At 48.8% G+C, this 12,410-nt stretch overlaps 1 protein-coding gene across 1 annotated transcript in view; it reads left to right on the top strand.

Moving 5' to 3' along the window:
• The first annotated feature begins 6,233 nt into the window (after positions 1-6,233).
• The window catches only part of HDGF (heparin binding growth factor), a 33,146-nt gene continuing 26,969 nt past the window's right edge, over positions 6,234-12,410 (top strand). Inside the window, exon 1 of the mRNA XM_044991230.1 lies at positions 6,234-6,610. Within this exon, the coding sequence (XP_044847165.1) occupies positions 6,524-6,610 (87 nt within the window). The 5' untranslated portion in view covers positions 6,234-6,523. The remainder of the gene's footprint in view (positions 6,611-12,410) is intronic.

The raw sequence follows: 12,410 nt of genomic DNA, 5'->3' as shown, positions 1-12,410 counted from the left end.
GTGCCAGGGATTCAGTTAGGGGCTCAAGGCTGCAGGGACCATTGGTAGGAGCCCTGGCTCCCAGTGTCGTGCTCATAATCACAGCCCCATTGCTCCCCTAAACTGTTCCATTGCTCCCGCAATGTAAAAAGCCACCGTTTTTCACCTTGGGCGCTGTTTCTGGTGATACAGCTGGGGGCATTAGCACTTAGCCATTTTACTATTTAGGTTACATATGTCAAACGGGGTGTGGCAGCAGGCCCCTGGCAGCACATAAAATAGTTATCCAGTAATTGGGCCCATCTTTGCACAGGCCTCCCAATCTAAATACCTACTTCCCTTACGCACACGTACTGGATTCCACGCTCCCCGCCTTTCCTTGTTACTGCACATGCTGCTTTGCCATATCATGGCACTGTGTTTACAGGAATACTACCAAGTGCAAATCACCCAGGCAAATCCCTCAGTGCCTACGATTTGGACCAGAAAGGGTTGAATCTGGGTTAGCTACAAACTGAACCAAAAGTCTCACTTCTCATCTTGCTTAGCAAAGGATAGTGTGGCCCAGGGATGAATTCTGATTGAAAAGACCATGGTTCTATTTCCATTTCTTCCACTGATTTGCTGCCTAGGCAAGCTGCTTCTTGCATTACTGCAATACAAACCAATAATCATAATAATCTCATGCATGCTGTTTTTACACTGGTATCACTCCACTGACTTCAATGGAGGTCCTCCTGACATACAAGAGCAGAATGAAGACTTGAGATATTATTATTCTTCAAAAATGTGGGGCCTGATCCAAAGCGTATTGAAGCCTATTTGCTAGTATGCTGTGAACTATTAACATAAATCATTAAAGTGAAATCAAGAGAAATTAGTAAAATGTCTTAATTTTTCCACTTTTGAAGGGTTGGGTATTGGCTAATCTGCAGTTAGTCACCACCCCCTAAACGTTAGCCTGAAGAACTGGCAAGTCCCTGCTGTGTTAAAAATGGGTTATGAAGACCTCGGGTTTCAGAAGCTGAAAGAAGGTTAACCTCCAAATTTACTTCTCACTGATTATGATCTTTATTGTAAATTTCTCTCCATTTCTTATGAACTGGCACAGCAAAATGACACTGGTTGGTTTCACTCTTGTTTTTAGTCAGTTTTACTCTCTTGGCCATGTTAGAGCATGCTAGAGGAGGACTGGTCTAGCGGTTAAGGTAGTGGTGTGGTACTTAGGAGATCAGGATTCAGTTCTTGCCATTGTTGCAGACTTATGGTGTGACCTCAAGAGTTGTTTCCCCTGTCAGTGCCTCAGTTCCCTGTTTGGGACACAGAAATATTAACCCATCCTCTGCCTAGTCTATTTCAACTGTAAAGTCTTCAAAGCAGGGCTGTCTCTCTTTCACTACATGTGTGCACTGTGCCTGGCACAATGCGGCCCTGATCTTGGGGCCTTTATATGCTACTGTACATATCCTAAAAGAGACTGGGTTTCCATCACAGCTGGAAAATGTTTAAATCGTCTTCCTGCTCTCCCTCTCGCTCTCTCCCTCTCTCTCTTCACAAGCTAATGAAAACCATTTCCACTGAAACTTACAACAACCAAAAAATCATGGAAGCTCTTATCAGGTCCACTTCTCAGGCAAAACTCCCACTGAAGTCAATATAAGTTTAGTGTCATGAATGAAGTTAGAGTCAGGACTTCACTCCCACCTCCTTTGATACTCATCTCAAAAATCTATCCTGAGCTTCCAAAGACTACAACCAGCAGTGCCCCTTCACAAGAGATCTCTAGAGCTCCCTTCATGTACCCATTTGATGCCATGTTCTGTAGTTTTCCTTCGCCTCCATGGTATTTTTGCCCGTGGTAGTTCCTTAAACACACCTGCTCGTAAAAATGTCTCTTGTGCAGCACATTTTCACTGTCTTTACACCACCAAAACCAAATCATTTCCCAGCAAGGGCTGTTTCAATGCCAGAAGTCATCAAAATCCATGCAAGGCAATGAAAACAAAAGAGGAGAGAGGTCATCCTGTGAGTTACTGTGTGGGAGCTTCTTTGCGATGTTCACAAGTCCACATCACTAGGTGGCAACGCGGAGCAGCTATGCCTCAGATTTATTGAGCTGTAACCTGGCGGAAGGGGCTTTGGTTACTATGTTTGTGATGTGGCTGGTTTTATATGGTTGTGTTAACTCTGAATAGTGGGGAGGAGTTATTTCTCCCTCTATACGTTTGGTTGATTTACTTAGATAATTATAATTATATTACACGATCACTGCCGGCAACCTGGTCTAGTGGTTAGGGCTCTCTAGACAAAGTCAGAGACCTGGGTTGTATTCCCAGTTCAGCTACAAATCTGCTGTTTGACCTTGGCCAAAGCTGTTCCCCACTCTGCATCGGTTTTCCCTCTCCCACTTGGTCTGTCTTGACTATTTAGACTGCACAGATCTGCAGAGCAAGGGCTGTCTCTCTCTCTCTGTGCACACACAGTGCCTAGCGTGGTGGGACCCTGATCTGAGGGTTGGCCTCAGCCAGGATCGGGGCCCTGTTGTTTTAGATGCTGTGTGTAGACAGAGGGTTAATTACCACACCCTTACTCACACTGAGTAGTACATTGTTCCTCAAGTAGCCCCCTTGACTTCAAGGAGATTATGCCGAGCATAAGGCACCATCTAGTGAGAGTCACAGGAGCACGATCTGGCCCGTGGTAAGAGACAGTCCCTTCTGTCTTCTGTCAAACTGGGAGGTGAAAGAAAGCAGCATGAACTTGAAAGGGGACTATTGAGCAGCCAACCACAATCACCCGATGGGATGAAGCATCCAGACTTTGGGGCTGAGCTAGTGACTCGGGAAGCAGACACGGACGATAAAGGAAACTCTTAAGAAGCTGGGACTGGGTCTTCTCCAGCAAGATAAAACGGTTGCCCTCCTCCCTCTCTTCCAGCAGCGAGATACTGTAGTTAGCAGCATGCGCATTACAGTTGTCATCAGGAGGCTTCAGAATGATCAACCCATTGAGATGAATGGGAAAGTTCAGACCTCTTGGAGTTATTGTTTCAGGTGGGTGGCAAACTCAGGGAGACCTCACTGATTCGGTTGACAGCTGGTTCCTGCATCAGAAGTTAGCTTTGCAACCACAAGGGCTAGGACTAATGGTAATACACATACCAAAATAATGAGAATCATTAATACTAATAGAGAATGAATATTTTAATTAAATCTGGATTGTCCACCTGCAAATGGGGATAATAGAATTTCCTTCTCCTCACCCTTTGTCCGTCTTGTCTGCTTAGACTGGAAGCTTCCTGGAGCAGGGACTGTCTCTTGCTGGGTGTGTGAATACTCCCTAACACAATGGGGACCTGCTCTCAGTTGAAGCCTAATGATAATTAATAAATCGTTAATAATTAGTATTAAAGTCGTGGCTACCGGCTTAAACTGAGAGCAGGTCCCCATTGTGTTACAAATACCTTCAATTCAACAGTGCTGCCAGCCATGCTGAACGGCAGCGAAACCTGGGCACTGACGAAGAGAGAAGGACAGTGACTGTCGGTAGCTGAACGGGCAATGGAACGAGCTAGGTTGGGAATTTCCCCTCCGGAGCGTATCCCAAATGAAATGATTAGCAAACGCCGCGGAGTGAACGATATTGTCACGGAAAGCTGATATAATGAGATACGATGGGCGGGCCACAGACAATGGGTGGAGTGCAATCATTCCTGAGTGGGACCCGCGAGAACAGAAAAGACCACCCGGTCGGCCTCCGAGAAGATGGGAAGGTGACACTGTTAAACGTTTCGGACGAACGTGGAGAAGAAAGGCAAGAATGCGAGAAGAATGGCGGATGTGTTGTGATCGGCGCAGTCTTGACGACAGCTGAAGACCGATCGATCCGGGGATTATTAAAGCCATTGGGGGGGAATTACCAGATAAGCTGATCTGGCACGGTACCGAGCACTCTGATCCTGACCCAGCAGAGCACTTCAGCACATGCTCACAGCTAAGCACACGGGTAGTGTTATTGAACTCCACGGAACTGATCAGGGCCAAAGCAGTCAGGCCGAGCTCCTCGAAGGTAGTTAGGTGCCTATCTCCCATTGAAATGAGTGAGAGTTTAGGGGTTTAATTATCTTCAGCCCCTTGCAAGATCAAGCCCTCAGCTGCCAGGAGCTCTCCCCATTCAACCCCTGGCCCTGCTATTTCGACTGTCCGTTAATTATATGGAAGGGGGAGTACAGAAGTGGAAATCCCCAATATTCAGACCTTCACCAGTTTCAGTCCTGATTTAAGTTGGCTGCTTTTAATTGTAGTGTTGGGGAAAAGTGTGGTAGAGGGAGCTTATGAATCAGACATTAACAATTCAGTAACCTCTCTGGTCTATTCACAACTTCGGCTGCCATCCTGCAAAGATTTACTCACAGACTTGACTTCACACGCTGTGAGTGGTCCCTTTATTCCAGGCCCTGCCCCTGGATTCGGATCCACACAAGCAGGTCCTTGGCTTCAAAATCATGCGATTGTGACCACCACCACATTTTGGGTTCTTTTGATCTCCCTTTTCATTTTAGAGCCTTGCAGGGAGGGTCATGTTTCCAAGCTTTTCGTTGCAACCAAAAGGGCTAGAAACATCTCTTCTTTGAATGAAAGCCAAGATTCTTACCTAATCCTATGACTCCAGCTTTAAGGAACACACTAAATACAGGCGGAGTTGGCCACATTGACACACACACATAAGTAGCTTCATTGCTGGGGCCTTAAGTATGTGGGCCATTGTTCATGAACTATAGCTGGAAACTTTATTTACTTATTTATTTGTACAGGACCAATAGCAGCTCTGAACCAGAACGTTCTGTCCATATAAAGTATCTTTAGCTGGACTGTCTTGTATTTTCTTTTTTTCCTACCTTGTTTGCAACAAGACACATTTAGGCCCAGCTCCCGCAAATCGCTGACATGAGTGAGTAACTTAAATACACTTTGTCAGCCTCAATGAACTCAGTGGGGCTACTCACAAATGGAACGTTACCTGGGTGCTTAAGTGGTTATGGAAATGAGGATCTTAACTACATTTATTTTTCTTGGTTTAAAACAAAAGCCTGAGCCTGCAAATTGTTTCAGAGCTCTTTAGAGTCATAGAATCTCAGGGTTGGAAGGGACCTCAGGAGATATCTAGTCCAACCCCCTGCTCAAAGCAGGACCAATCCCCAGACAGATTTTTGCCCCAGCTCCCTAAATGCCCCCCTTAAGGATTGAACTCACAAGCCTGGGTTTAGCAGGCCGATGAGCTATCTGTCTCTTTGCAAGACCAGGGTAGCAGACAAGTTGAAATCAGCTCAGGCCCTGATCACAGCCACATGCTTAACTTTATGCCTGGGCATAAATTCAATTGATGTCAGTGGGGTTGGTACATATGTGAAGTTAAGCAGGTGTATAAATCTGTGCAAGACTGGGGGTTAGATTTTGACTTAATTCTGGGGTGAGGAGAGAGGAAACTGTCGTTGGATATTTGTAGCTTTATCTTGAAAACTGTGAACCAAAACCCTGTATCGTTATTTGCCTGATTGTTCATCCTTAGAAGCTGGATATTTTATCATTAGCTAATTATGATGTTGCAACCAGCCAAATTTACCTGGAGGCTTCCATCCCCCCACCCCGAGGCTAAATAATTAGTATTGTCATTTGTTTGCAACAAGACAAATCTAGGTGGTTAGTCCCCCCTCCTAACCCCCCCAAAAGTCACCTGGATGCTGAATTCGTAGGAGTAATAATTGTATGGTGCAGCATGACAATATTTAGCTGGATTCTGCCTCCCCGGCCTGTAGGGTGAGCAGACAGCAAATATGAAAAATCAGGACAGGGGGAGGAATAGGAGCCTATATAAGAAAAAGACCCCAAAATCAGGACTGTCCCTATAAAATCAGGACATCTGGTCACCCTACCAACCGGGGAGCTGGACACTTCATTGATCAATTATTGATTTGCAACAACTGTAGCCAGATTTCCCCGCCCCCCCCCCGGATACTTGGTGTTAGGAATATTTTCTTTTGTTACAAGACAAATGTAGCAGCACAGACTCTTTCTTTGCAACTGTGTTTGCCTGCACCTGAGCGGCTGCAGCCTGGAGTCCCCCCCCCCTGTTCGCTCTGGGCTCTGCGCCCTCAGCCTGCGGACTGTCCTCCCCCCCCGTTTACTGCTCCTCCCGGGAGGGGGAGCGTTACACCAAGTGGTGAGTCTGGGACAAGGCAGCAGCAAACGAGCCTCCGAGCGCATCCACCGGGAGGGAGGGGGGGAGCAATTGAATTTCAAACACAAACAACTGCACGGGGCACCGACCCGTCTCCCGGGAGCCAACCTGCTGCTAGCACCACCTGGGCGCCGCTGGCTCCTGCTCCCCCCCGCCCCCGCCCCCAGGCCGCTTGCTCTCCGGAGGGGTGGGGGAGAGCCGCCCGCCTGCCGGATCGCTGGGCTTTGCCTCCAAACTTCCCCCTCCCGCCCCCCCCAGACGCACACCTAAGCCCCCACTTTCCAGCAGCCTGGCGCTCAAGGCGAAGATGTCCCGGTCCAACAGGCAGCGGGAGTACAAATGCGGGGACCTGGTGTTTGCCAAGATGAAGGGCTACCCCCACTGGCCTGCTAGGGTAAGGAGCCTGCAGGGGGGGGGGGGGATCGGGGCTGTGTGCAAAGGGGGGGGGATCGACCCTGCCCCCCCAGTTGCATAACGCGGGCTTTTTGCACGTTGCACGGGGGGGTGCAAGGCCGACCTGGCTCAGCGCCCCCGGCTGGCCCAGGCTCCCACCCACCCCCCTGCCTGTATGGCATGGCAGGGGAGCCTGTGGGTTTAGCTTATGGGGAGCCTGGGCATCTGGGACAGAGCCTGGAGCGGGACTCAGCAGCCCGTGCGTGGGAAGGCTGGGAGTTCGTAGGCATGGGGGCCCGGAGACCTGGAAGTGGGGCACCACCGGGGGAGGGGGATTTGGATTATAAACCCGCCGTGGCTCTGAAATTAAACGTAGCCAGGGAACCTGTGAGTCTTTCCTGGAAACCAGAGATTAGGTGATAACACTGCCGAACCTGAGAGAGAGCAGGGCCTGGGAGCCTGCCGATTAGAAATGGAGCAACCGCCTTCCAAGGATTAGAAACCCTCAGATTAGCTAAAGAACTCTCAATTTTACCCGTGCCCACGAGAGTGGTCTCTCGGCGTTCAGGTTTTGTAGTTCCTTCATAATCTCTTTTCAGCCATATTTCATAGGATCGGATTTCAGCTTCCACGTGAGAGGTGTATTTTATATAGTTTGTGTGAAATCAGGTCAGATAAATTATATGGAAAAAAAGAATTTCAGTGTAGATGCTGTTATCTGTGCCAGCGCAAAAACTGAAATTAGGCCGTATACTAGGGAACAAAGTAGATTTGTAACTAGGTTAATCCATTACTTTGTTTTAATGTTTGTTTGTATAGTCTGGCGTGTGCATTTTCATGCTGGACAATACATATATTGCTCTGAAACAAAAGAGCAGCTCATAAATATATGGAAGACAGGTGAATATTTAAAAAAAAAAGTGTGTGCACGAGAATCTGATTACTGTTCCATGAGTGTTTACATGGTCCTGTCTGTTTTCATGCTGTGCAATACGCGTCTCTGGGAACAGAAATTAGATCATACACCTGTATATGGGAAGCAAAGTAGGTTATAATAAATATATAGTGTGTTTTTGTGGCACATAAAGTATTTCACCTTTATCAGTTTTTTTCTGCGATCACGCATTATTATTCCGTCAGGGCTAAAAGCTGCTGCAACTTAAAAATAAATATCACTTGGTCTGTTGCCTGCTCATGAAAATGGTGCAGATTGTTTAAAAAGTGAACCCGGTTGTATTCAAAGTTTTCTGCTAGGAGGGTTTCTTGCATATTTTTTGCTAATCTCCTTGGAGACAGTAAGTGAAACTAGACTTTCCCTGTTGTGTTTTAGTGGGAGGAGGGGAATTGGAGGGGGTACCGATGGGATTGTCGTATTTCATCTTCAGTGCTACAAACAGAGCTCTTTTTCATTTTTGTAATATTAGCGGCCAAACAGAATTAAAGCTGTAGTCAGGGGGTCTCTGGTAACTGCTTTTGCAGTCTTTGTCAGAGCTTTAAGGGTTGTTTATTTATCTTGTAAATTTCATTTAAAGGCACGGTAGTTCCATGTAGGCCCCCTGGGCCCTGTGGGCCAGTCCCCAGCTGGTGTAAAGCAGCTACACCAGCTCAGGATCTGGCCCTTTGGGGGTTCCTTTGTCGTTTGATTGGTTGGAATTTTAATTTTGCACGGTACTAAACAGCAAATGCCCAGCTAGCGCTAAGAAAGTTTCTCTGCGAAGCTGTTGGCTCAGCCTAGGAAATGCGGGTGTAATTCTGGAAGCACGTGTGCTGGTCCGTTGCCTGCTTGTGGCGGGGAAGGTTTGTCAGACCAGGCCTGTGGACGACATATTTTATCAGCTGGTAACACAAACGTGGACGTGTGTTTTCTTCATTACTTCAAACTAACGGCAGAAAAAAACAAACCCAAACCCAAACCCGAACTTCAGATTAGACGTTTCCTTCTTATTTTGACCTAGTTTAGTTTTGTGCTTCTGTTAGAGTGAAACTCTATTAACAGACCTGGGACGTAGGCCCACAAGCTCAGAATTCTGACCGTTTGGTTCCCTTACTGGGAAGGGGGCCCTGTTTTGTGTGTGCGTGTGTGTTGCTCAGTTGTAACATAGGTCCCACGTGTAATTTCCAAGCATGTGTGGGGTCCTTGGAGTCACGTGGTGTGCCAGACGCCGTGAGGCTGGGGTAGGGAATTGTATCCCACTGGGATACTACATGGGTGACGATACACCAGTGCAAAACCCTATAATGCAGTTGTGCTGCACTGGTACAGAATGGGGTTAACCAGTGAAGGAGGTAAAAAATCAGTACAGGCCCCATGTTGCACCAGTGGAGCTCATGTATGTTGGGGATAGTGGGTAGGTGTTGCAGTGTCTCTAAGCACATTGATGTAGCTACAGTAGAGCAAAAATCCCAGGAGAGACCGAGAGGTGCAGAGCCCAGCCATAGGATTATGTTGCCGGAGAAGTCGTGCATTGGTTATAATTTAATTTCGCTCCTAGGTGGTGCTGCTCAGGTTAAACGTACTTTGTTATTTCATAACAAGCCTGATTTGATGTTACTGGCCGTGTCCGAGCAGCTGGATATCATAAAGTGGGATTCCTACATGATTGCCCCGATTCTGCAGTCCGATCAGTGCCTCTGGACCCCTGGCGTAGCTCCCATCTCCGGGTCTCTGCGGAGAGCCTGATTCTGTTGCAGCTGGCAGGAGTTCTGCCCTTGTTTGAACTGGAACCAGGGTGGGGCTGGTTGGCACGCGTGTGAACACCTACATTTTAAAAATCAATCTAAATATTTCGAGCCTTATGGGGGAGTGTTCTGCCGCTCCCCGGGCTGGGCCCATCCAAGCCAATGGCAAAGCCCTGATCCAGGCTTTTGGGCTCTGCCATAGTGGTGGTGGTTAATAATAACGGGAGTAAGATCGGGCCGAAGTCCTGATTCAGCAAAGCGCTTGGCCCACGTGCATAACTGAAGAAGTGGGTTTTTTACCCACGAAAGCTTATGGCCAAATAAATCTGTTAGTCTTTTTAAGGTGCCACCGGACTCCTCCTTGTTTTTGTGGATACAGACTAACACAGCGACCCCCAGATACTTAACTGATAGCTGGGGATTTAAGCATGTGTAACGGTTGGCAGAATTGGGGCCTGCACCCTGGCTCTCCTGAGCCCTGCTGATGTCCCCAGACATAGGTGTGAGCAGGGGCTGCAGCATATCTGCCCGGGGGAGTGAGGTTTTCCAACTGCTTTAGCTGGGCTTCTTGGGGCCTGATCCTGCTCTTACGGAAAGACAGCGAGAGCCTTCGTCATGCGCGTCAAGGGCAGCTCCAGATCTTTGAGAGACAGACTTGGCCAGGAATCCAGCCGCTCCGGAGCGAGAGGGTGGGGAAGGCAGACTCCTGCTTCAGAATACGTTGCTGGTTATTTTTAAGTGGTTGATGATGCAGTTTAAAATTTCCTTGGAGGATTTGCCCCCGCCCTCTTCCTCCTCAGTGGAGACAGGACAGGCTGAAACCGAAAGCGATTTCAAATGGAAAAATCGCCCCAAAGAGCAGCGTGTTTGAAAGCCATCGAGAGGGTTCAAAACCTCCTGGGTTTTGCAGCCCAGCCCCCCCCCCCATCTCTCTCCCCCCACCTCCTGGTTTTTGTGGAATTACTTGTGTTTGGTTTCATACCGAGTGGGGGGAGGGGCAGGGGGATACTAACTTCGCTCTGGCCTGGAAATGTGTTTGAAAGGAGCTTTTCTAGGAGGAGCCGACAAGTGATCCTCAGATTCTGAACCTTTCCAGCGTGGGGGGATGGGAAGGGGGCAGCTTGGGCCGGGTTCTTGTTCGGGGGCTTTTGATCTCGGCTTGAGTGGAGCAGCGATGTTGCTATTCAGATTTGTTCCGTTTCTCCCAGCCCGGTTAAGGGGCGCGGGAGGCTTGCTGCGTTTCCCCGGGGCCTCCCAAAGGGACGTGTCTTAATTCCCGGCTGGAGTTTTGCTTCAGGAGAGGAAAATCTCTTCCTTTGGCAGCGTGTGGCCTTGGGGGCTGCCGAAGGACCTGGGCCTGATTCTCCTCTTCGCTTACGCTGCCCAGAGAGGCCTAGGGGTGTGGAGGGGGGGAATGACAGGAGCACCCACTTTAAGGCCCCTTGACGCGCCTCAGGGCCTCTCCGCGGTGTCACTGGGAACCGGGCTCTGCAATTTCCGCTGGGAATTCGGCGGGGGGAGCCAGCTTGCCTGAGCTCCCTGGAGATCAAATTATAAAACCCGTGCGTGGGGCTGGGGGAGGAGGGGAACACAGGCAGGTTTCATATTGGGCATGTGATCAGCTCGGTGCACACAAAGAACTGCTCTCTCATTATTCTTAATTGTTCGTAGGCCAGTCAGAGCTCGAGGCCCCGGTCAGGGCCCCAGTGTGCCGGGTGCTGCACAGACGCGCAGCGAGAGACGTGCCCTGCCCCGAAGAGCTCACGGGCTGTTATTTCCCTGAACCAGAATCAAGTTTGTCCCTTTGCAGCCGTGTGAAGATGAGGGGCCGTATCCTCTGTTCCCTGCACCTTGTGCCGCCGCTCGCGCCAGTGCAAAGTGGTGTAAAAGGCTCCCACATCAGAACGGCAGTGTTGTTCTCTCTGTTTGCCTTGGGATAAAGGACACGACAGGCTTCAGGGCAGTGGGAATAGGACCCAGTAGATTTGCTCGTGGTAGTAATCACTGCTGTCGGGAGCGAATATCCTGCAACTCAGGGTCTAATCCTGCAACTCCCCTGCCAGTGAGCAATCCTTCGTCAGGGCAGGAAATGGCTGCAGGATGCAGGGCAGATGCTCCTGGCCATGCTCCTGGCCTTACTCCCACAGATAATCCCATTACTCATGCGAGTAGACCGAGCAGGGTTGTTCACAGAAAAAATGAGCCAATTTGTTTAAACCTTAAAGATTTATTTTTTGTTAATGTGTTTTGGTCTGGTGCATTCGTGCAAAATACCCCAGGTCTAAATCAGGTGTGAGCAGAATCTGAAGAGACAATCAATAAATTAAAATAGAGAGACATAAACAAGAGGGAGGTGTGACCAGAGGGGACTGCTTGAAAACCAGTTTGTTTAGATCATGGCTCATGTAGGTCGTCGGCTCTTTCAGGGCAGGAGGCGTCCGGGAGCCTGCACAGCACGTACCACAATGGGGTTCTTGGCTGGTCCCTAGGCTCTACTGTAATTAACATGACTAACCAACCTTCACTGTTCACGTCTCCTTAGTTTTAGGTTGAGATTTACCGGGATCCCCAGTGGGTTTAAACTCCCATTTCCCATGATGGGACTTGGGCAGCTTTGAGAGGCCCACCAAACGAACGTCATCATCACTACCACCTCAAAGAAAAAAAAATCCCAACAAACCTAACCCATGAAATAATATTTGTAACCTGAGGGATGGAGGGGACGGTTGGCCTTGTGGTTGAGATACTAGCCTGGGACTCAGGAGATCAAGGTTCAATTTCCAGGTCAGCTGGGTCCAGTTGCTCCAGCTCTCTAGGCCTCTGTTCTCCGTACTAATAATTACACCGATTATGGTAGCACTTAGAGGCCCCGACCAAGGCTGAGACGGTGCCAGGTGCTGTACGTACGTGTGATATGAGACAGTCCCTGCCTAAAGAGTTCACAATCTAAATATAGAGAAGTTGTAGGGGAAACTGAGGCAGTGAGAGGAACGGTCACCCAGAAGGCCTATGGTAGGGATGAGCATAGAACCCAGGTCTTCGTAGCCCAGCCCTTTAAGCACGAGGCCAATCTTCCTCTTGATTTTAGGTCCTTGGTGGTGTCCGTTCAGAATTCCAGCTCG

This window comes from Mauremys mutica, chromosome 17 (genome assembly GCF_020497125.1).
Source record: "Mauremys mutica isolate MM-2020 ecotype Southern chromosome 17, ASM2049712v1, whole genome shotgun sequence".
NCBI classification, from domain to species: domain Eukaryota; kingdom Metazoa; phylum Chordata; order Testudines; family Geoemydidae; genus Mauremys; species Mauremys mutica.
Note: the sequence above shows the minus strand (reverse complement) of the source record. Positions and strands in the feature narration are given on the sequence as shown.